At 46.2% G+C, this 23,876-nt stretch overlaps 2 protein-coding genes across 4 annotated transcripts in view; one reads left to right on the forward strand and one right to left on the reverse strand.

The window, feature by feature from the left end:
• Window positions 1–156: 156 nt before the first annotated feature.
• On the reverse strand, window positions 157–4,483 carry samm50l (sorting and assembly machinery component 50 homolog, like). The gene is made up of 15 exons (XM_049007465.1): window positions 4,309–4,483; window positions 3,863–3,973; window positions 3,614–3,715; window positions 3,387–3,474; window positions 3,002–3,108; window positions 2,765–2,895; window positions 2,411–2,498; window positions 2,124–2,252; window positions 1,955–2,026; window positions 1,775–1,861; window positions 1,465–1,535; window positions 1,263–1,330; window positions 996–1,142; window positions 735–876; window positions 157–462 (listed from the first exon to the last, which is right to left on the reverse strand). The coding sequence occupies exons 1-15, from the start codon at window positions 4,327–4,329 to the stop codon at window positions 417–419; spliced, it is 1,410 nt and encodes a 469-aa protein (XP_048863422.1). The 5' UTR covers window positions 4,330–4,483; the 3' UTR covers window positions 157–416.
• Window positions 4,484–6,481: 1,998 nt separating this feature from the next.
• scube1 (signal peptide, CUB domain, EGF-like 1) overlaps window positions 6,482–23,876 on the forward strand; it is an 87,786-nt gene continuing 70,391 nt past the window's right edge. For 2 of the 3 annotated variants that reach the window (XM_049007462.1, XM_049007463.1), the window contains exons 1-3: window positions 6,482–6,638; window positions 9,267–9,389; window positions 15,989–16,114. In XM_049007462.1, coding sequence (XP_048863419.1) covers window positions 6,551–6,638; window positions 9,267–9,389; window positions 15,989–16,114 — 337 coding nt within the window. In that variant the 5' untranslated portion in view covers window positions 6,482–6,550. Of the gene's footprint in view, window positions 6,639–6,878; window positions 7,000–9,266; window positions 9,390–15,988; window positions 16,115–23,876 lie in introns of those variants that run through there. The other variant, XM_049007464.1, reaches the window with a different exon arrangement.

Here is a 23,876-nt window from a genome sequence, read left to right on the forward strand (position 1 = left end):
CATATTCTGAACGGAAACAAATGCAATTATTGCAAGTACTACTGTACCATGCACAAATTGAAAGATTATTGGGAATCAAGAAGGCATCTGAGTATCTAGTGTAGCGAGTGCTTGGATGCATCTATGCATGTCTGTACTATCACAGAAAAAACAACATTAAAGGGGAATATGATTTATTATAATTCACTATAACACTTGGAAATGACATAGACAGTGACTAACACCACTGGCCTATGGGTCTCCATCCTTGGGGCTGCTGGACGCTGGTACAAATGTGACCAGTCGGTGTGGAGGGGAAACCGAAAAAGCCGCGTGTGTTTTCAGAGCCGCTCTGGGGTCAAAATATACTTGAATGAGAAGCCAGAAGACTTGAGTGTCCCCCCCCCCCACCCCAAACTGCCGTGGGCTTTGGAACGTTACAGGAACCGGATTCCAGCTCCGAACTGCACACCGTCGCATATCCTGAAGTGAGAGAAAGGACAACTTCTGAATGATTCAAGAATCAGTACTTGGCAAGACTTTAAAATGACACTTCATTCGCACAAAGTATCTGCCTTCGTCCCCTTATGAAGCCTGGATGAGCTGCTGTCAGTAGCTGCTGTCAGTAGCTGCTGTCAGTAGCTGCTGTCAGTAGCTGCTGTCAGTAGCTGCTGTCAGTAGCTGCTGTCAGTAGCTGCTGTCAGTAGCTGCTGTCAGTAGCTGCTCCTGGGGCTATACAGCTCATCATGCAGTACCTGTCTCCACTCTGAACGCCCATCGGGACACAGTAGTTGAGCTCCAGCCTAGCGATATTGCCCAGACGCAGCACGATGCCCGCCCCGTATGACCAGCGGATGCATTCTGCCAGCTTCTGCAGGTGGGCTCGCGGACCTTCGCCTGGATGGGTGACACCAAGGGGCCATTCTGTGTTATTACATCTGCATCAAACTCAAGGTCCATTGCAAACAGCTTCCTTGTATATCATGCAAGGGCTTTCTTTTCTGCTCCGTACTCACCGTAATCGAGTCTGCACAAGTTGCCAGCATTTAGGAAGAAGTGCATCCTGAAGAGGTCACCAAATCCACCTCGGCCAGGACGGAAGGGGAGAGGGGTGTACAGGTGCGCCCCGCTGGCCCAAAATGCCTCCCCACCCAGGTAGTCACCTGTGAAGCAGCAGGATCTCAGCAGAACCCATGACTGGAGCTACAGTGGATCTTGTGTTGATGCTCTTATTGTAATTAGTTACAACCCAACCAAGTATGGGGGGTAGAAATGAGGCTCACCTTCACTCTGGGGGCCAATGCTGTACATACTGAACCCCCTAACGCTGGTGGGGCCACCTAGATAGAACCTGAGAGAGAGGCAGGAAGATTATTCAAAACAGTGAGACTTGTAGATCATGCAAAGCTGCCTGCAGGCATACAGCGGTATGGACTGACACTGGGCCCATCATGTTCCAAGGTGAGGAAGCCAAATAGAAGTTACCTGTCTGCAATGCAGGTGGGCTTATCTCCAATAGGAAGGAGCATACCGCCCCACAGAGAGGCAGAGAGAACCTGTCGAAGAGAGTTCATCCGAGTTAACCTTATACCATGAAGTACTAGATACAGGCCAAGGCATATCGACCCAAGGCTACAGGTTCCTGAGATTCTTCTGTATACCAGGACAAAACATTGTGAATGGGTTCTTGTGATATTTCGAGCTACGCTGGCCACTCAGTATTCAACTCAATGAAGCTTGGAAGTATTCCTAAGTGAGAACGAACGTTCATGTAAATAGGGAAGTGTCTACTCACAGAATCCCAAAAGAGTCGCCTGTTGAGCTGAATCTCAAAGTCCTCCTTCAAGAAGCTGACGTCACCCCCCGTGTAACCAGCCAGCTCCTACAAAACCAAAAGCAGGGGCCGGCATGGTTCATACTGAGCAAGCTTGCCTGCTTGTGTTGTTCATTTCGGCCAAGTGGGAAGTTCACACACCTGGTTGATCTTGAGCAAGACACCCTTCTTCGGGAGGATGGCAGAGTTCCTGGTATCAATGACCATGGCATGCTGAGAAAAAGTGTGGGCGCTTTTATCAGTCACTATATGTCACTGGTAAATGGTTTAGATACAGCTTCAGAGATGAAAGCAAAATGAATATCTGTACCGAAAGTGAGGACTTGAGTGAGTGGCCGCTCTCCTCACGGACGGCAAAGGAGGCCGTACGCGCCAGGCATCCCAGCTCCCTCCAGACTCCCTCCCACTTGAGTGTGTGGTTGGTCTTCCAGATGGGGAACTGAGGTAAGAGAACCCACACGTCAACCACCTCTGTATCCTCAAGCATTGAAGTAGAATCAAGAGAGCCAGAATCGACAGACTTCTCAAATAACCGTCATAATATTATGGTATCAGTGGTTCTGAATGCCACCGCTGTATGAAGACGGGGGGTATTACGTTAAACTCCGTGGAGATGCCGCGATCGGTCTCTCTCAGCGAGCTCCACGGGAACTGGCCCGTGACCTTGTACAGGTTCACAGAGACACTGAAGAGAAAAATAAACAAGGTTGGATTTACAACGCTGGTAAGTGAAGAAGTGAAGGTGACACCACCTTAAAGAACTAACACTGTTGTGAGGCGACACCTATCCTTACTCAAGCAAATATTGGTGATGATAATTTCGTAGTGTTTAGCCTCACAAGCAACAGCTGGCCATTATTAATGTGGGGGCAATGAAATCTGGAAAAAGAACTACTTAGCTTAAACCTTTAATAATGTGGTGGTTGCAGCTGTGTTTGCTTTCAGGCATACTTGCGGTCAAAGTGTCCTGGCTGAGGTTTGAAGAAGGACAGGCCATAGGAGGTCTCTTTGGTACCATAGGAGAACTGAAATGTCAGCTTTTCAGCACGGCCGAGAATGTTGGGAAGCTTGATCCCCAGTACCTGGAAGGTATACCAAGCAGTTCAAGTTCCACAATCCATTCTGCTTTAAGTCAATATGAGGCTTCGACCCAGCCTGGAAGTACAGCAGATGGCTCCAGTCCCGTACCATGCTGCCTTCGTTGTTGCCAACCATAGTGTTGTAGCTTCCCGTCAATCTTCTGAGCTCTGTGACTTCAAAAGTGACATCCAGCCCATTTGGCAGAGCATCTTCTCCTGTAAGGGGGGGGGGGGGGAACGACATAGTATTTCAACACGAAATCTGGTGCAGAGGGACCCATGAGTCCCTATAAAAGCATAGTCGATAGCCAAGTCTCACATTGCTCTCAAGAGGAGGGGCCAGGTCAATACTGCATGAAATTCAATATGGTGCAGGACAACTCAAATGTGGATTTTTTTAATAATTCATACATGAAAGCATTAAATTTCCACTAAAAACATTTCCCAAACTTAAAGATGTCATGGGGATAATTACTGTACTGCTACTTCACTACCTTCTGAGGTGTCTATGACAACTTCCACTTTCCTGAAGATTCCCAGATGCAGCAGTTTCTCTCTAGCCTCATGGGATTTCTTCATGACCTGGGCCACAGGACGTGAAAGGAATTAACTAAGCAAATTACAATGCATTGAAACCAAACGCGTCTTTTACGTGGAATGTAATAAAATGTGATGTTCCCACAGTATATTTGACCAGACGCCTCTCCACGATTAAACTTACATCAATTAGGTTTTTGGCGGCAAAGACGTCAGCAATTTCATACCCCAGAAGGTCCTCTTTCGTTCTCCCCAAGCCATCTATATGTACACGTTGGACTACGACCTGCGCAAAATAATCATGCATGTTAAACTTTGTTACAATATACATAATCCTCAAGGACGGAATAGGTAACATCAGACGCACAAACACGTTGCATTGGTCATATCTCAAACCATGACATTTACGCATCAGATGTCAAAAAAAGCTCACGTCTTTGTTTTCAAGAACTTCTTGCTTAGTTTCTGGTTCCACATCAACGACCTCCACATCATCGGCATGCACCCCAAGATCTGGTCCTTGCATCGGGAGGGGGTCGAGGCTCTGAACAGAAGTAAACATTGTTTTCATTCTCGCGTTTACATATGCAGATTTACCTACAAGATGAGATTTCAAACGATGTTTGACTAAAAACTCCTTTATAAATGCTTTACCATAATATTATGATCGAACAAGTTGTCATCGCAATATTTTTCTAATATCCATATGTATAGCGTTATCACAGTTAACGAACCGCCCTTGACATATTAGCTGAAGTGTCCGGCTACTGGAGTACAAGGCCTTCCGAGTACACCAAGCGAACGCACAAGTTAGCTTATAGCAACCAGAGGTCATGCAGTCAGTTTTCACCCATTCCGTATCTTAAACAGCATATTTACCCTGGCGTGAACAGTCCCCATGTTCGTTTCCCAGCCTCGGGGAATATGTCACCTTGTGAATGATCTACGAGCACGCCTAGTTCCAAAAATGTTATATATAAAAATACAACCTAATCTATTCCAACTAGTCTAGCTGTTATCCACGGAGGACGCCATGACACCTACGAATCCGCCGTACTGCAACGTGATTGGTTCGATCGTCGTCTACGTCAGCGGAGGGGGCGGGGTCATATGTTAATGGATCGGGCGACTTCGGCATTCAACGATTGTATCTTAATAGATCTTTGGTTGTAGTTTGTCACTGTAATTAAACTGCAGGCGAAATTCGTTTGCACACAATCAGTGAGAGACGAGTAAATAAAGGAACACAACAACGCCCAAAGAAAATTAAAAATTGTATGTAGCGATTCACCTGTTTCGAGTTGCTGGACCAGAGTAAGGACATCCAGCAGGAACTCCGCTATACGAACCTGTTTTACTGATGTAGTTTTGGAAAAGATGCAATCGCAAGGCACGCACTTTATGGAGATCTTAGAGATTCTACTTCTCCTAAATGCTTTTGGACCTCTGGAGCAAATTCCCCGTATCGTGATAAGAGCAAGCAAATGGCAAACCCAGTCTCTGGAAGTATGAGGTAGTGATGCTACCCGCTGAACCATAGTTTTGCAACAGATTTGAGGAACGGTTTTTATTTGTCTATAGTATACCACTCATTTTCGAATTTGCTTCATACTAGACCACTAGAGGGCCCCATTTAGCCTGTAAAAGATTCGCTTCAAAGAATTAAGGAGAATTGAACTGCTGTCTGAACAGCTGGGCATATGAAGAGTTCTGGTTTCAGATGTGGCGTTTGAGTCAGTCCTTCAGCTGTTGACTAGAGGTTTCCGATAATCCGATTATTTAGTCGTTTTAGTGAAATGCGATGTTTTCCCTCCTCGAGGGAGCCAATCTCTGAATGATCGCCCCGCAGGAGAAGGGCTTAGCCTCACCGACTTAATAATTCAAAGTAAATTAACTTCTTTCAAAAACATTTGCTTTTGAAGAATGCTTCTTGAGCGGCGTTCTTTCTAAACACATATAATCCTGCAGGTGTACTCTTAAGAAGTTATCAGACGTTGTAACTCAAATGACTATCTTTTAAAAACAGCTGCGTACACTGGCAAAATTATAACAATACATTATTTTAATAACGACGTTTTGTGCACCAATCCTATTCGTCAGGTATAGCTTACTTTAGTTGCAACCATTTGAAGTGTAATCCGATGAACAAGTAATGATGGAAGATTAATGTGTCAATACAAAGTCCTAGCCACAGAAAAAACCTTATTTAAATACATATTCTATCTTATAATATCATTGAAAGCTTCTGTTTTATTTGTAATTTTAAGTTTTGTATTAAATTAAGAAAAGGAAATTCGTACAAATTGGCTGAGGCCCTTTTGCGTACCAGTAGTGTGTTACAACTATTGTGTTAGATAGCCACCATAGTTCATGGTTACGGGTAATTTGATTTTACTCAACAGCGTATTTTAAAGTATCAAATGAAGTTCACAGATGAATATTATAAAGGTTTATATTTGTTATATATTCTAAATTTGTGTAATTTAATAAGTCAGAGGAAGCGAATCAAGTGGACACTATAGGCAATATACCTTGTATTTCTCTTATTATGCAAAAGAAATATGGGCTTACAAGCATTTAACTGCTAAAAGCCAGCTGATACAATACAAATGCAACGTGTAAGGACTTGTCAGTTAAAAGCTCTATATTACAGGGGTTTCAGCAAAATACAAGTTTTTGTACTTTCATCACATAGCTGAATGAAAGTTTCAGTCACTGATTTTTCGGGAAAATATTTTTTTTATTTTCTATCCGTCATCATTCATGCTAGGCTGATAAAACGTCAGGGTGTCTCTGTGCGGGGGGGTGCTATTGGGTCATTGTTAGCGAAGAAAGGGTTCTTATTTCTTAATGATGAGTTTTCTGGCGGATCTGAATACTCTGAGGTTCCGCCCATTGGTAATCAATAGAGCTAGCTTTCCCTTTTCCCCTCTCTCTTTCTCTCCCCCCCTCTCTCTCTCTCCCCCGCACCTCCTTATCTCCTCCTCAAATTGTGCCGGAGCCAATCAGAGCGCGGCATGCGGCTCGTGAGTCTCGCTGTTCCCCCCTCACTGCCAGTACCAAAGCGCTTCTCTTATCAAAGAAACACAACCGAAAACTGCATTCAATCACCGCTTTTAACATGGGTACTGCTTGTTTTTTCTGGGACTTTTGTTTGTTTTTCGTCCTCATAAATACTTGTGCTGTGACGGGAAACGTTGGACTTGCAGGTACGCTCCTTCTCTTCTCAGCCCTCCCCAATCTCCGTCTGGCATATAATTTAAAAACATTTCTGACATGGCTGTATTTCGTTTTCATCAGCATTTAATTGACGTCTTTTATATATGTTTTTTTTAAATCACCGTGATAGCATTTCGCTAAGATAACGTATTATCTAATTCCTGACACGTCTGCGCATTGTAGGCATAATTAATTGAAATTTAATTGATTTGTGAGGCAGAATTAACTTTTAGAATCATTCAAGACTTTCTGAGACCAGCGAAGGGGAAAATTAAGAAAAAAAGTAATCTCATTATCAGTCATGGCAAGGACTATACTGCTTAACAGATAAGTAGATACATTTACAATGAAGTAAGGCTACATTTTATTTTATCGTTTTACTATTCTGCATTTTACTTTTTTTAATTAAAGGGAAAGAAAATATTCACGTTTTTTTTTTATGCAGAAATTCCGTTTAACAATGCATACATTTATCTTAGCCGTACAGAAGTATGGTCAATGAGCAGAGGTCTGCAAATATTCCAAGTTTCAACAAGTTTATTGTTTCGTGTCTCTTTATTTTAACTGAGGTTAGTGGCAAATAAAGCTTGATGAAGGTTTTACTGGGCGCACATTCATGAGGGAGAAGAAGGAGTTAGCGCTGGATGTGTGTGCTTTGCTTTCTGAGTTCCCCCAGCTGTCAGCCCCCTGAATCCGTGAGATAGGTGCTAGTTAATGACTCAAAATATGACAAGGCACTTTTTCCTCTTCTGCTTCAATGAGTCGCGCCTGTTACGCGATAAAGCTCCATCTTCGGCCGCCTCGGCAAACACGCCCAGAAGGTCCCTGCGGATGAAGCCTCGGTGGCAAATTAACGGCCCGTCAGGGTCTGCTAAGGTGTCGGTGTGGTTGGGTATCGACCGCCCGCGTCTCGCCTTTGTTTCTCTCAATACCCTTTCCGGGCCGAGAAGGAATTACTCAGATAGGCGTCATATACATAAAGTAGCATTTTGTCAGTTATTTTGCTTATTACAAATAGAATTTTTCTGAGGTTCCGATTTGCCAGATGTATGGTTATACCAAGAAGTATTCGGCTAAAACTTATTTTGTGCGAATTATTTTTTTTTCCGAAATTGTCTGCTGCGTATTATTATTTTCTTTTTATGTGAGGAATTATTTCTCTTGTCAGTTAATTTGTTGCATCCTCTCGTGTTAAAGTATCGTGAATACTGCTGATATAGGGAAAAGTAAAAATGAAAATATTAAAGGTAATTTGGCATTAAGCGAACTGCCTCAAAGAGAAGAATATAAACCCATGAATACTGGAAGCCCCCGTAGGCTTAATGTATGTACGTTTATTTTGGGATAAGTTGGTCAGGCAAATATGGAGAGGGTGATTTTTGAATTTTCTTTTTGTGGGAATATCTTATTACAAATGTAATTTTATTTGACTCATTTTGCGTATTGTAGCAATGTGTCGGTGATGGGTCAGTGCTTTGCTGCCGGCTGCCCATTTTTATATCGATGAAGGACGAGATTGCGAGCTGAGCAGCAGCTGAAGTTGCGCTCCAACACCATCCGTTGGGCGGCTAGTTGAAGAAAAATGGGAGCTTTGCTCCTTGGGGAGACAAAATCCTTTGCTTTCTTACCAATTAAAACCGCGAATGAGATGCTATTAAGTTCTCGGTGCCATCGGATTAGACCCAGATGTGACTTGCCTCCCCTAACAATGGCCGGATCATTTAAGAGCTGATATGCAGAAACTACTGGTGTCATGCTGAAAAAAAAAACACCGGGGCGGTTCAGTCGTGTGCTGCCGGATTTAGTGTGTTACTGTTTTTTTTCTCTCTCTCTTTTTCAAATTCTCAAAAAATCGGAAAAAACAGATTAGTTGTGGTTGATATCGATTCTTTTTTATTCTGAATTGAAGAGAGGAAATGCGTTTAAATTGGTGTTTCTGCGAGTAATTATTCTTATCAATAAAAAATAATTGAAACCAAAGCATTGTTGTTCGTTCGATATAAATTATAACGGAATTATTAACTTATTTACAGAATTCAAATAATGTTCTCTTTATGGAAAAATCAGGTAGAGGGTGGGGTTTTGATATTTAAGTGCCACAAAATTTCTTCTCGTTTTTATTGATTTATTGAACAAATGTCATTTTACTGTGACAGGACACATTTATTGGAAATTATCTATCCATTTTTTAACCGGTAGTCCTATGTATGGCCCCAGGGAGCCGAGCTGCAGAGAGCCTCCATGCACAGGGAGTCAGTCTGTCAGAGGACACACATTGTAAGACAAGTGAGAGTCACTAGTTGGCCTGACTGCATGTCTGGGTTGTGGGAGGAAAACTGGTCCACAGGCAGGGAACATGCAGAATTGACCTGCACTCCAGACACCCCAACTCAGGAGGTGTGAGGGAACAGCGATACCCACTGAGCCACCGCGGTGCCCCCAGATTATTAAGCAAAATTTTCATGTAAAAAATGTTTTTTTTTTTTTTTTTTTTTTTTTTTTTTTTACATTGTCCGTGGAATCTCCATAATTACACATAAGGAATGTTCTGTTACTGTTGCATTATCATCATCATCATCTCTCCGGTCCCCCTCCTCCTCCCCCCCCCCCCCCCCCAGATGTGGACGAATGCTCCGAGGGCACCGACGACTGTCACATCGACGCCCTCTGCCAGAACACGCCCAAGTCCTTCAAGTGCATTTGCAAGCCGGGCTACAAGGGCGATGGCAAGCACTGCGAGGGTAAGAGACCCCCCCCCCCCCAAGCCATTTGATTGGGAGGTGGTGAGTATGAGGTTACAACGCATACGCCCCCGATCACCTAGCCATTTCATGAGAAAGGGCTGCGCCCTCGTCCCCCCTCCCCCCATGCTGCCCCCCACCGACTATCCTAATTACCCGAAAGGAAGTGGATTTAGGAAGGCGTGAGGCTGAGCTGCCATAGCACTTTGGTTTCACACCTTGCCTGAGTTCCCCTGTAAGATTGCCAGCACTGGGCTAATACACACCTCCGAAACGGACAGGCCTCTCGCGTGTCAAGCTGTGCTTTAAATGAGCCGTCATGTCTAAGTGTGACTAGTTCTCACTGCACCATCGCCTGCCTGCCATCTCTTTGCACGGGGAGTGGCTGAATGTGGGTGCATTCCACTGCATTTGTTGCACCTGGCCAACAGAACGTCTTGAATCTTTACAATAATGAGGTTTCACTGATTTTACACTAATTATAATTGCAATTGAAAGGCATTATTTAGCTGTTCTGCCAACTTGATGATCATTGTTGATAGGAGCTGAGGCCAGCCAGAGTCAGAAGTCGGAGCTGGGAATGATGTTGCACCTGAGTTAATCACGTTCCAGTGTGACCAGACGCAAAGTCATTCAGCCTGCCAGTTCAAGCCAGGTTCATTGTTAGCCATCGTTAGTAGCACTGGTTGATAACAACATTTTTTAGACGTTTGTGCCTACAAACGTCTGCAGATAGAGGTTGGACAGTACTGTTTGTACCACCGATTTTAAGAAGACATAAATTAGGCATAGGTGCTAATAAACAGCTTTAAACTACAGCTTTGACTTTTGTTGATGGATGCAGCCATCTTCAATTCTGAGGCTGGGGTTCTAGAGGTTCCTCTAACTTTCCAAGTCGGAACCCTGATATCCGGAGGTGTTCCAGTTGAAATATTTGACTGGGAACTTGGAGATTCTGACTTCAGAAATGCACCGCACCATAACTCCTCCATGTTTTAGTGCCTGTGCTTTGCTCTCCAGTATGATTCTGAGTTTATTATTTTTTTTATTTGTGATCTGGAAGTCATGACCACAAGGGCAGCGGTCATATCCCTTATTTCTCTGCACGCACCTGAGGGCTCAGCCTGGTGATCCTAGCTGCCTGTCATACAAGGGCTCACGCACAAACTTTGAAACTTTGCAGCTGATCCTCATTTTGTGTTTGTTTACCTGCTTGAAGTGGCTGCTGTCCAGGCTGCCTCACCTTCTTTAGGGCTGGGGGCGGGGGCTGAGGCGGGGGGGTCCTCTTACTGACAGTGCCTGGTCCTTAAGGGGACTGATAAGGGCAACTCTGTACTGTTTTTTTTTTTTTTTTTTAAAGCCATCTCATAAAAACAGACAGTAAAATCTCTCAGATGCTCCCCGATAAATTCCTGCACCAGTCTGACTGGTGACTGCGTTAAATTATCCGTTGAGTTTTCTTTCACGACTCGAACCAGAGACTGGCGATGCTAACATGCCGCTGGAACAGGTGGGCTGACCAGTGAAAATCAGGCACCCCACCCTCCACAGGCGGAGGTCATCGTTACAGTGGGCTAGTGTCCTTCACACGCAGGGAGAGTTCTGCATTTCATGAAAATCAGATGGGCAGTCGACGGGAACGCCATCGCGTATCGTTCACTATGCAGCATCGCCCTCTCACGACAGAGGCAGTTTGCTGTAGCTTTAGCATTTTTTAATATGCTGACATTATTTTCCTCATAAGGCGCTGGAGCTATTTACGGAAACGGAAATTGGATTTCCACTGGATCAATACAGGGGAGAGGAAAAAAAAAATAGTTTGATTTGCAACATGAGCGCGCCCACTGCAGCCAGCATGCATGTTATCGCTCTGTAATTTAATCCGGCATCTCCCAGAGACCCGTCTGGGGGAGTGAAACCGGTGAGGCCCCGCCCAGCTCAGTGGCTGCGTTTCTGCCGCATCCCAAGCTGCGACAAGCCAACGCCCGCTGCAACCGCAGCCGTGCCACCCTGGATTCTGGGGCCGTGGCGATAATGACAGTCATCACGTGCGTCACCCAGCCGCAGTAACTATTACCTGACCTGCTTCTTGGGCAGGGAGGGGGGCGGGGGGAGAGGGAGAGGTGGCAGACAATTATTAGGTCATTGTCTGCCTGCTGTCTCTGCCTCCGTCACAGCCTACAAGCCCTCCTCACTGGCTCCCCTGGATACCCCCTCCCACATCTGAAATCATTGACACCCTCCCCCCCCCCCCCCAAACACACCTTTGGGAACAGGTCAGTCTCGGCTTCCGAAGACTCAGTGCTTTATATAGCGAGCTCAAAAAAATCAAGACAGACTGGCGTAGAAGGAGAGGGAGACATTACAGCACTTTTGTTGGGTTTCCACGCATCCCACTGAGTCTGTAGGGGGCGCTATGTACCCCCACCCAATGAGCACAAGAGCTGTTGCGTTTCTCGTCCACATCGAGGCCGTTGTTTCATTCTGGGGGGCGATGCGGAGGAATGGGTCCCTCTCTGCCGCTTGAGGTTTGCTTTATGGGCGAACGGGAATTTTCTGCACGGCCCAGAGGTGGTTGTGATCCAGCCCTCAAGCGTTTTCTGGTGTAATTGTGCCTGACACTTTACAGGTTTAGCAATAATGTTTGGATTATTTCTGCTTTAGGTTTGTTGTCTGTCCTGAGTAAACACACATGGTTGTTATTTTCCACAAGATGGGGTATATGGGGGGAGGGCTGGGGGGAACAGACCACGATGATCACGGGACTGGAAAAATGGCTACACTATACAGAATACAAAAATATTATTGCATCAATAAATAGATTTTAAAGTGGGTTTGCAACAGGGTGTATTAGCACTGCGCTCACTGGTACCCAGTGTGCCAGAGAACAGGCAAACAGGGACTCGCATTTTATGGCTGTAAAAAAAGAGGAAATGATAGCACAGGGTTATATTAGTGGATTTTTGAGAGCTTTCAGATGGAAAGCTACCGAATGAGCTCGCGACCACAAAATGCACGTCGGGCACTAATGTGGAGGCATGCAGGGGATTCCGTGTGTGTCTGCCTGTCCCCAGGGGCATGGCGGCTTTTTCATGTGGTAGAGCAGCTCATGTGTAATGTTGTTTGCTTCCAGCAGGGGGCAAAGTGGTTAACAATCTGGATTTGGACAGAAACCTTTTCAATAAAATTGTTGTAGTTAGACGATGGATTTCTTTTTATTTTTAAGGATGTGTTGTATAACGAAGCTTAATGGGGTGGAAAATATTATATTCTCACTGTAAGGTTCCAAGTTGGTGCCCCGGAAATGCAAACTCTCCTCACGAAAAAAATGCAGTGGCACCTGTCACCTGCCATTGCAGTGCGTGTGGATTTCGCACTTTCCCGGCTCGCTAGGCTCTGTCCTGGGATCCCGACTATGCTCTGCTGACCGACGCCCTGCCGTCACCCAGAATCACACCCAGAAGATGCACAAAAAGAAAAATATTGAGAAAAAAGCTTGCTGTCTCACACCATTTGAGTCACATCAAGTAGTCGCCATTTTAATTGGGCTTCCCAGGTGCATGTCCCTCCTGTTAAATTCACCCTCCCAACCCTCAAACAGTTTGGGTCCACTAGGGGACCTCAATACATCAATCAATAAATCAATCAATCAATCAATAAACGTTTGTTTATATAGCACTGTTTTGACCATAGTGTTTACAGAAGTGCTTCATAGATATGGTGAAGGTGTGACTCTGAGGCTTGGGTTCTGTGCCAGTAACTGGAAGGTCACTGGTTTGAATCTCGTGAATGTCAGGAGTGATCCTACTCTGTTGGACCCTTGAGCAAGGCTTTAAACCTGCCATTGCTTCATCCTGGGTATGACGTTAATCTACATGCAGCCCTGCAAACGGGTCCTCCAACTTACAGGGAAAATTTGTTGGCAGGATTGGCTCTCCAGCTACTGGGGGGGGGGGGCGGAAATCCCACTGTTCCATTGAATTAGTGTGGCGCTGAGGTATCACCTGCCACATGGCTGCACTTGGGTTCCCATCGCTGAGGTGGTTTGTCGTGTGGTGGGTGTGGCAACGTGCTGTAATCAGCAGACACTCCTAAGCTTTACAGAGAAATTAAAATAAGTAAGTAATAAGCACAGAAAAAAGTAGAATCAGTTTTAAAAACTAAATAATATGCCACCTAACCACCCACAGTCTTGGTAGGGGATTTTAGACCACCCTCTATGGTCTCTGTGGGGGACCCAAATCCCTGCCACTCTGGGAACCTAACCCTATGTCCTCTGTGGGACTCAAGCCTCAGAGTATTCGGGGGAAGAACTCCCGGTTAACGTCCTCTTACCCAGAGCCTAATTCGCTTGATTGGATGTGCCCCCTTGGATTACCATTGGCTGGGGAGCTGTCTGGGCGGAAGTGGCCCAGCTGGTGTCTGACTTGGCCTGACGCTCCGCAGGTGTACCTGCTGTCTGTACCATGTCTGTGCCTGTACCTGCTGTCATGGCATTTTGTGCCAATTAGAGGTGGCTGGGTTTTTACATTCACTGCTTGTTTTTTTTTTTTTTTTTTGCCCGTCAACGGTGAGAATTAAGTGACATTTGACAGATTTGCTGCTTCAATTTGTGCATCTCCTTAATAGCTTCAATTTCATCATGGGCAGTTACTTATTTACTTGACGTTTTTATCCAAAGTGATTTGTAGTAGAGGGAAGGGTTACAGTTTACACGCGTTTCCTGGGATTTGAACCCATGATCTTGTGCTTTTTGAGCTATAGGAGTCTCAGGCCTGAACTTTTTGGAGCTGAACATGGAGAGAAGAGAAGCCTCAACCAGTCAAGCTGCAGGGCTGCTTTTACTCGCTTAGATATAAAATGCATTTACTGAAATTGCAGCGGACTTGTTTAGCTGTCTGGACTGTGTTGCAACATTAGAACTCGTATGGGAGATTTTAATGTGAATATTGCATAAAAATGAGCTTCCCTTATGAATCAGTGCTATTTTAAAGTTCCCTCACTGGGGTCTGGCGGAGTTAGGATACTTCCCTGCCTGGCTGAGTGCAGGATCCCATCGATGGTAATGGTGTAGTCATGCCTACCTATTTGCCAAAGGTCTGTTGTTAATTTCTAACTCAGGAGCGAATATTATCTTTGCTTGGCACCCGCTCCCCCCTGGAAAATGGCGTACGCCGTGCCAACATTCCTGACAGAGGGGACTTCTGGGAATCTGTACAGGGAGGAGCAGCGCAAACATTAGGCAGATACCTGTTGCTGCTAATCCGGGGGGGAGGGGCCTCCCTGGCAGCCCGGATGCCGCGTAGTTCACACAGGGACTGTTTGTTTTAGCGTCTCCGCGTGGCAACAGCTTGCCATGGGCCCCTGTGAGAATCTCAGGCCGGATCGCCGGCAGAGCGGAGGGATCCTGGCTGGATAAACACTGTCTAATGCTGGCCGGCGATGGGATTCCTGGGCGGTGACATGTTAGGCGGTGCATCAGATGCCCAGCCCCGGGTGTGAGGGAGGGTGACCAGTCAGCGTGGGCCACTGGATACCGAGGATGTAGCGTCTGGAGAATGATGGTGTGATTTTTGTCCAGGTTTCGATTGTTAGAGATGTGTGTTTGTGGTGATGGTGGGGGGGGGGGAGATCAGCGCCTCTGACACCCTGGTGAAGGTTTTCGAGGGCTGTGGTGAAGCCCCAGTGCGCGATCTGGGCCAGTGAGTGTCCCGGCAGCAAACAGCTACTGGTGGGAGCACTGATCGGAGTAGCACCTCGGTGAAAATGTGGACGGGGAGATCAGTCGGGCATCTCAGATGAGGGTCGACCGTCGTCGTTGCTCCATTCGTGCCTCCCAGGATTATGCGTACCAGAGATCCTTAGACAGGAAGAGGAAGTCAGGCTCATTATTAATTTATTAGGCAGTGCCACTTTAGACCTCAGCACCATGCAGTACTACTTAAGTTATTGTTCATCACATGTTCTTGATCATGATTCTGTTATATCTATTTGTTGTTTGTCGTTATGTGTGGTTTAAATCTTGAGGGAGGTTTGCAGACAAGAACAGATGGTCCTCGAGTTACGATGCTGTTATTCCTGGTGAACTGAAAATATCTTAAGTCGAATATGAATATGATATCATGTATGAATTAGCATGTTACTACTGTCACAAAATAGATGCATATTTGGCTAAATGCAGAAAAAAGCCCTGTACAGTACATTGTTAAACACCTTATGAGACGTTTACGCTTGCAATCGCTATGGAGACTGGAAACGTGGCTGGGATGATGCTCTCATTGGCCGGCATCAAATGGCTATATCGCTAGTGCGGGAACAGATCGAAGTCTGACTGCTGAATGTGCATTGCTGTTGCAGCATTGTGAAGTTCGAATGCCGTACGTTGAACAGTCATAAAGCGAGGAGCATCTGTATTTCATTTTCTTGTGTAAATGACAATAAAGCTTCTGAATCCTTGAATCCTATGCATTTGTTCCTAGTACTTAAAGCTGGCCACACCCCTGTCTGCAGCCCTTGCGCCCTCTTTACCCAGCCAGGGCGCCTGACCCGCGTCCCAGTAACTGCCACTGTTCAGCTTGTCCTCTCTGTTTCCCTTTCAGACATGGACGAGTGCGACAATGATTATACAGGAGGCTGTGTCCACGAGTGCATCAACATCCCGGGCAACTACCGGTGCACGTGCTACGACGGTTTCATGCTGGCCCACGACGGACATAACTGCCTGGGTATGTGTCTGGTCTACCCCACGTTTCTGCCTCCCCGCCTGTCTTGTGTGCTCGTTCCAGAACATTCCCTTCGTCGTCTTTGTCCCAATCGGACCTCACGCGCTCCGATGAGACAGGATGACAGGGTTTGTTTTTCCTTCCCCAGATATCCCCTTACTGACAGATCCGCCCCGCGACATGAAGTGCCGGTTTTATTTGCTCGGCGTCGGACAAAAGAATGCCCCCGTATTCCCTGGTGAAGCGCCGTGCTCTCAGGATGTGCTCAAACACATCTCATCTTTTTCTTAGCGCCTCCGTTGATTGACTCGAGCAGAATCGAAATGTCTCGGTACGCCCAATGCAAAGTCTCCATGCTGTTTGTGAAAACTGTACCGCTGGGCTAGGATTTGTGGCTCGCTGGTGGAGGTGCTATGTGTTGCACTGCATGGCGGCACAGATAATATCATTAGCGATGTCCGAGTGCTTATGCAGGTACCCCGGAGGGTCACATGACTCAACATGCGTCTGCATACTTATTTGCAGTGTGGTAGGTGAAATATAGTAGGTGACGTGCGCACTATGTCCGAATCCTCAGTATGGATGAGGCAGTAAGCGAACTTTACCCGGATGTCATACTGCATTCTGTCAAATCCAGAGGCGAGTCCCTTTTGGATGCTATGCTATCCCACAGAGCCACTGTGAAGATCGTCACTTGACAGACATTTTTGTCATGTGGTAGAAGAAGTGTCATCTCTGCACATTTATAAGTGCAAAACAATGTCTGGTCACATTACGTGACTCGAATATGTCTTTTTTTTTCATTGATAGTTTTAACAGTTTGTAACTTTTGTGGGGGTCAAGCTATGTCATTTTAAAACAGCCAGGTCAGGTAATGTGCACGATGACAAATGCAGTATATAGTGCTTGTCTACTGTTCTCACGTGTACATACAGTATGTACTGCACAGGGTGACTGTATTTTGCTTTGCAAAAAAGAGGATACCGAGGGCAGGATGCAAAGAGGCGTCGAAGCAAATATGCACACAAAGTATTCTGACTGTAGAAAGCAAATGTCAACATGAAACGGTGACACCCTGTTCATTTCAGGCATTTTTAGGTCTGCATTAAAGGACTAATAGTAGGATTCTGACGAAGGTCAGTAGCTATTGTGTAAGTGTGTGATTTTTGACACACCCTAAGTATTGGTGCATGGAGTCGGGGGAAGGTCGCGTGACCTGGTGCATGGAGTCGGGGGAAGGTCGCGTGACCTGGTGCATGGAGTCGGGGGAAGGTCGCGTGACCTGGTGTATGGAGTCGGGGGAAGGTCGCGTGACCTGGTGCATGGAGTCGGGGGAAGGTCGCGTGACCTGGTGCATGGAGTCGGGGGAAGGTCGCGTGACTCTTGTGCTAGTGTATGGAGTTGAACAGGAGCAGCCCCCCCTTCCTCAAGGGCGCTGGTGGACATTATGGATTTTGACACACATTTCACTATGTTTCTAGCTATTGGCCCTCTCTGCCATCAGCCAAAGGGTCACGTGTCCTGATCTTCAAAGTCCCTACGGCTGTTAGCAGTGAACTTGACATCTGTGATGATGGTTAGCAGTTCTGGTGCATAATTGCAGTTGCAGTTTTGTTGAAAAAGAAAGGTGTTTGCTTGCGAGATCTCAAAGCATGTGTAGCCCACCCCCCCCACCCCCCCCCCGAGAATGCCTTATCTGACTTTTCCTGGGAGGACTTGATGTCCTCAACAAGCCGAACTTCACTGTATGCAGGCTCATGTAAATATAATGTTTTGTGTAAACAAACATGTTCCGCCCAAGCGGCGATGCTGACGGGCTTCTCTCCTCCCGCTCCATCCTTTTAAACGAGGCTCGTCGTAAACACAAACAAACAGAATGAGTGTTTTTCATTAGGACTTTCATGGTCTGGTACGGGAAACGTACAAAAATGCCAAAGAGGCCTGCAGATTCCGGGGACAGCGGCGAGGAGTCGCTGGGAATTTAAAGGCACTTTTTCCATGGTCATTTTCACCATTCTGAAATGTCATGTAAATGTCAAACCACGGTTATTATGTCACCTTACCCAGAATCCTGTTGGTGCGTATGAAATGTTTAAATCACTGATTGTGGGGGAAAAAGGGTGAAATATGTCAGAGGGAGAATGAATGGTAAAGCCAACATACATATAAATTTATGTGTGTGTGTAAGATGATTTTTTTTTTGAAGAACTTCACAGCGTCACAATGGCTTTGACTTCACAACTGACTTCACTTGGCAGGATGCTGGACGTCGTCTGAAAGTCACCGTAGCATTTGGCTTCCGTCCGTTTCCATGGAAAAGCGAGCGCAGATGTTTAGTTTCTCATTGACAGGATCACTTGAAAGCTGTGTGCCGAAGTTATTTCCGGAAAAACTGACTTGAAAAGAGAGATTTATGGTGATATTTAGTCGAGCACATTTCCGTAAGTACAAAACAAAACAAAAAAGCACTAAGGAGCGCATTAAAATGCAGAGAGTCACTCGTCCCGTTATAGGAAATAATGACTTTTGGGGGGTGCAGGTGGGACAGAGTTAACTGGAAATTGTTGACGTGATGGTTGTGATGGTTCTATGTGCTTTTTTTTATGCGGGAAGTCAAAGTTGTGAGCCTGTCGATGTTACGGGCGTTTATTCTGGAAATCAAACATTCATTTGAGAGCCTTGTGGATCTTTGCTCCGTCATGCAGTTTGGTCTCCGGTCCCACTGGCTTTTCTTGCAATTTGTCAGTTGTCTTGGCTCCTCTGTCCAGACGGTTGGCCAAGGCTGCTCCTGGCACTGCCTGCCTGACGTCTTTATAGGAAAAAGTCTCAGAAGGCACCGGAAGCAGTGGCATGTCCACCCCCCACCACATCTGCGTTGTTTATTTGCCTTACGTCACTTCATTGCTGTGGCACAATCGCGTGACGGCTCTGTCACGAAAAGCATGAACATCTAGTGTTACGGGCCAGTAATGTAGTAATGAAGGACTGTGCAAGGCCTGTTTCTTTCACAAAGTAGGACCAGCCAATGGGAAGGCAGTTTTGCTTACCCCATATCGTACCTATAATGATCACAAAGGTGATCCAGCCACTGCAGTCCCTTGGAGTGTAACGATTGTGCTCCCGGTGCTGCTCGCGGTTGTGTTCCCGGTTGTCCTTTTGGGTTGCCCATTATTGCTTCCTGGGATCCTTTAGTTTGCTGCCCAGTTTGACCCTTCCAGCCCTCCGTAGACACACATCTCCATGACGATGTGGTGGGGAATGTCTCAGAGCCATTTGCTAGGCCGTTACTTGTATTCAATCCTGACGGGAAGCCTAAGCGTCCCCCAGCACCCATGCAGTACCCATGCAGCTATCCGTGTAGGCATGTCCAGAGCAGCTTCGCAGGTGCTGAAGCTTGGGGAATGGGATCAGCATTCATTATATTAAGACGATCAGACCCTTCTCTAAGGAACCTATATACTCCACAGAGGAAGGGGTCAACACAACCAGCCACATGAAGACATTGGGATTATTCCTGGCAGCATACATTTTATGTTTATGTGAACTTTCAACTTCAAATCTGCAAATCAGTCTGTAATTTTGTTCATGTAAGAGTAGGATGAGAGTCATAGCTAGCAAGCGTCACTGAGGCAGTGTTTCCCATTGGTGACCTTACCAGTCATGAGGGACCGCAGCTCCTCAAACCAGCCGTGTGGCCTGGTGGCTGGCAGCCAAGCACCCCCCCCCCCCAACTGTAAACACCCCATCCTCAGGCGAGCATTATTACAAATTGGCAGGTGCCAAACCACCCTTCAATGATCCACAGGATGGGCTACTGCCCGGCAGTTTGTTTGCTCAGCTAGCTGGCCCAGGAACTGCTGTCTAATTACCGCCTCTCTTCCCCCTCTTTTGATGAATGGAGGCAACTGCGGGTGGAGGTTTAAAGCGGGACACTGCTCTCGGCGGGGGGGGCAGCCAGTGCGAGTGAAGCCTCTTTCCTCGTCTCTTGGGAGTCTCTTCGCCCACATGGTCAATGGGAACATCTCCCCACTGGCTGCACCTGCCATCACCTGATGAGATTTTCCATGTTGCACCAGACGGTCAACACGCCCAAAGTAATGGAGTGTAATTGAATCATGCGTATCAGTTCACAGTATAAAACCGGGCTCGAGCTCGGGGGGGCATATACGGGGGCGGGGCCAAAGGGGCAGTAGCCCATCCTGAAAGGTGATTGGTGCCCCCTCCCTTATACTCAGATTCAAAACATATCATTGGTTGGCCTTTCTGTGTGATTTTATGGCTCCCTTTTGCCCCTCTCCACCCAAAAATCATAGAATCAGCCTGTTCTAGGTAAGAGTCGTGTGGTGTTTTGTAATTAGTTATGGGTGTAATCTTACCTTATCCATACATCTAACCCTATAACAAAGTCCACACCCAACCAACCCATAGTCTAACTGACCAAGTCTCAGAGAGCAACCATGCCTGTTTGCTGCAGGCATATTTTCACCTATTAATGCGAAATGTGATTTGTGTCGATCGGATCTTATTGGATTAAGAAGACGTTAGTCAAGGTTCTTGCAAATTACTGGCTCTCTCAAGGCTCCACTGTTGGTTTCTCGGGAATAATTGGCTGATGGAGCTTGATTTCGTATGTTGCAAACAAACACCCAGGGAGTGGTCAAATGTGTGTGTGTGTGTGTGTGTGTGTGGGATGATGGAAATTGACAGGGAAAAAGGCTGTCCATCTCAGCCGGTGCAGGAAGTGGATTTGTAACTTACCAGATGCTTCAATGTCAACAAGTTAGGCACCAATTGATTTAAGATTCTCTAATTGTGCTCTGATTAAAGAACAATCTAGTGCGGCTCCTCTCTGCCTCTTTGATTCAGCTTCTTATTTATTTTCTCCTTCTCGGAAGCAGCTGGGCACAATCTGTCGCCATTTGGGTTTTCTTTTTTTTTTCTTTTCAAATGCAGTCCTGGCTTGTTTGACACGCATGCACCGTCATCTTTCTGTCGTGGGGGGCGCTGATGAGCTGCCACGTTGGGCCTTGATGCCACGGGCGTGGTCAGAGCCTGCCGCCCCGCCTCTGCCTCACCTTTCAACCAGTTGCAATTCTCCACGGGGTCGGGAGTTGCATTGTTCGTTCTGTGCACTCGAGTTTTGAGTAGCTCTTAGATATAACTAAAGTGTGTTTATCACTTTGTCGCAGATAATTAACTTATATTATAACTATTAAAAAAACACCGTGACACTCGCAGTGAGGTCACTGCTGAAGCCCCCACGGGACTGACTGGGGGTTGCCACCTCTGGGTCCTCTTCCCACGAGGTCCGATTGCCTTTTCTTCCCAGATCGGCTTTCTGGGGCATTCCTCCACTGTCAGTCATGTCTGTATTAAGTCATCACACGCACATCAGCCATGTGTTGTTGCCCCTCATCTGTTGGTTTTCTGTATTTTATCAGAATTGCTTTTACTCTACTCGGATCACTCAGATTTCAGCTACCTTGAGCGTCTCTAATTTTAAACCGGACGTGCTGTCAATCACCAATCAGATTCCCTTCCTCATTTTTCACCTGTGTCTCAGGTACTGTGTGATTTTTAAATACTCTGTTTTCAGTATTTTTTTTAAAAGGCAAAGCTAATGCGATGCCAGTCTGCGGGTCTTAAAGCTTTGCCCCCCCCGGCCCTGACACCTGCCAATCTGCTAACCCTAACCCCCCAAAACCCCAGAATTGTCCAGTAAGTCTAACAGGTCGATGTTTTGGGAAGGACTATCAGCAAACACAGTGCTCTCTTATAGTGCTCTTCCCCACCAACACACCCCCGCCCCGACCAGATCCCGCACAACTTGAACGTGTCCAAATAAAAGTTTACACAAGCAGAATCAAACAAAACAAAAGAGCTCTAGTTTAAACTTGCCGGATTTGAAGTGCACGCTCTTGTTTAACGTTTGGCATCGGCGGATGGATGATGACGATTGCAGTACTATTTTTTTTTTTTGTTCTGTTTTGAGGCTGATGGGGGTTGGGGGGGGCACAATAAGACGAACTCGGTTTATTTTGTCACAGCTCACTTTTAAAAATGCTGAGTTTCAGGGGAACTGAGTCTGATTTTACTGCTGCTCATGCGGAGCTGTATATTTGTGACTGTTTAACAGGAGTGCAGCTATAATTTCAGCAGTATCATCATCGTGATTATCCCACTTCGGAGTGTCTGTCCTCTCCTTCCTTTAAATGAAGCAGATGGTGGTTGTCAGCACCTCTGTACTGTCCTTAACAACTGAGCTTGCATCCCGACTTCCCAGTGACAAATCGAACTCCGTAATCATTGTTAACGATTGGTTGTTTTTCCGATAGTGGGGGGGGGGGGGCTAATCAAGCTATGAGTTTGGTGGTTTTAAGGTCACGCCCGTTTTCAAACTGACACCAGCCGAGCGACGCAGTAAGTGGGAGATAACGGAACACTGTGGGGTTTACATGCAAATGCTTGGGGTCTTTGTCACTGGTGAATGTTTATAGAATGACCGTGATGTCACCATGGGAACCTGAGACATATCCGCATCTATGACATCACAATTCTGCCACTCAGCACTGCCACCATAGAAATCAAAGGAGAGGGAAAAAAAAACATCTCAAAGAGGCGTGGTTGGACACACCGCGTAATTAGCCTTGTGTGTTCATGGTTTGAATCGCCTGAATGAATACCTTGGCAGGGCGTCATTTAGCGGTGTGGATGAACTTCGAAAGTGTTGTTTAACAAGGCAGTGGAGTTCACGGGGTGTTGGCGGCGGGCATCTGCATGTAATTGCTCTAATATTTCGCCGTGTGGAGCCCCGAAGGCTGCACCAGACTCCGTGCAGCGTCTTTAATGTGTGGTTTGGGGTGCAGCTTGGGGGGGTCCCAGGCGGCCACTGTAAACTGAACTTAATGAAAGGTTAAAAAGCAGCTCTATCCTTACTCAGTGTTCAGCCATTCTGGAACAATTCAGCTGTTTATTTTTAATAAGAAGCCACTTTAGAGGGTAATTAGGTTGATGCTCCACTTTGTGGCAAGCAAGTTTTAAATACAGTAGTCGGTGTTTCTTATTGTCATTTTTTTTATCCTAAGCAGCACTGAGTAATACTTGTAATAATGATAATGAATGCAGACAGCGCCCCTAGTGGCCCGTGTAAGCTATGCAGAGTGTGTCAATGGGGGATGCCTTTTAACTTGTACCTGACTTGATTTGTTGTACCGAATTACACCTGATATAAGCAAAATGCAAATTAGCCCAATTAGGCAGAAACCCGTTAAACTTAATGAAATTTCGGGTACATGGGTTTGTGAGCCTTCTGATGTCATTGACTCATTCAGACCAGGGAAGGAATGTAAAGCCATGCAGGGCTTTTAAAAATCCCCGGGTTCCCAACCCATTCCTCGTTTGAATCTGCACTGTGACGTTAACAATTGGGCCGATCAAAGTGGACCACCCGATTTTGTGTTTCCAAATCATTGCCAATCTTGGGAAAATGCCCTGGTGGGGACTACTGCCCCCTAGAGGGCAGCCGGCCACTTGCACCCAAAAGTAAAATGACACTGAAAAGTAACCCTTTCACCAGAAGCACTCTGTCTGACTGGACTGTGAGAGTAAAGTCTAGGTTCGACCCTAGTGCTGCTCGATGCCTCCCATGTACATAAACATATAATCATGTAAATAATTAACGGTTAGTTCAGTGGTTCTCAAACTCGGTCCTCGGGCCCCAATGTCCTGCTTGTTTTCTAGCTATCCCTGCCCCACATGCATTCAT

The sequence above is a fragment of the Brienomyrus brachyistius genome, chromosome 3 (genome assembly GCF_023856365.1).
Source record: "Brienomyrus brachyistius isolate T26 chromosome 3, BBRACH_0.4, whole genome shotgun sequence".
Taxonomy (NCBI): Eukaryota; Metazoa; Chordata; class Actinopteri; order Osteoglossiformes; family Mormyridae; genus Brienomyrus; species Brienomyrus brachyistius.

Excerpts from the sequence above, each read along its gene's own strand:
- samm50l (XM_049007465.1), bottom strand. The coding sequence starts at position 4,329 with ATGGGGACTGTTCACGCCAGG. Across the intron at positions 2,253-2,410 it reads GCATCTCCACGGAGTTTAAC|TTCCCCATCTGGAAGACCAA; the intron begins GTAATACCCCCC and ends CTCTTACCTCAG. Across the intron at positions 1,143-1,262 it reads CATTGGCCCCCAGAGTGAAG|GTGACTACCTGGGTGGGGAG; the intron begins GTGAGCCTCATT and ends GCTGCTTCACAG.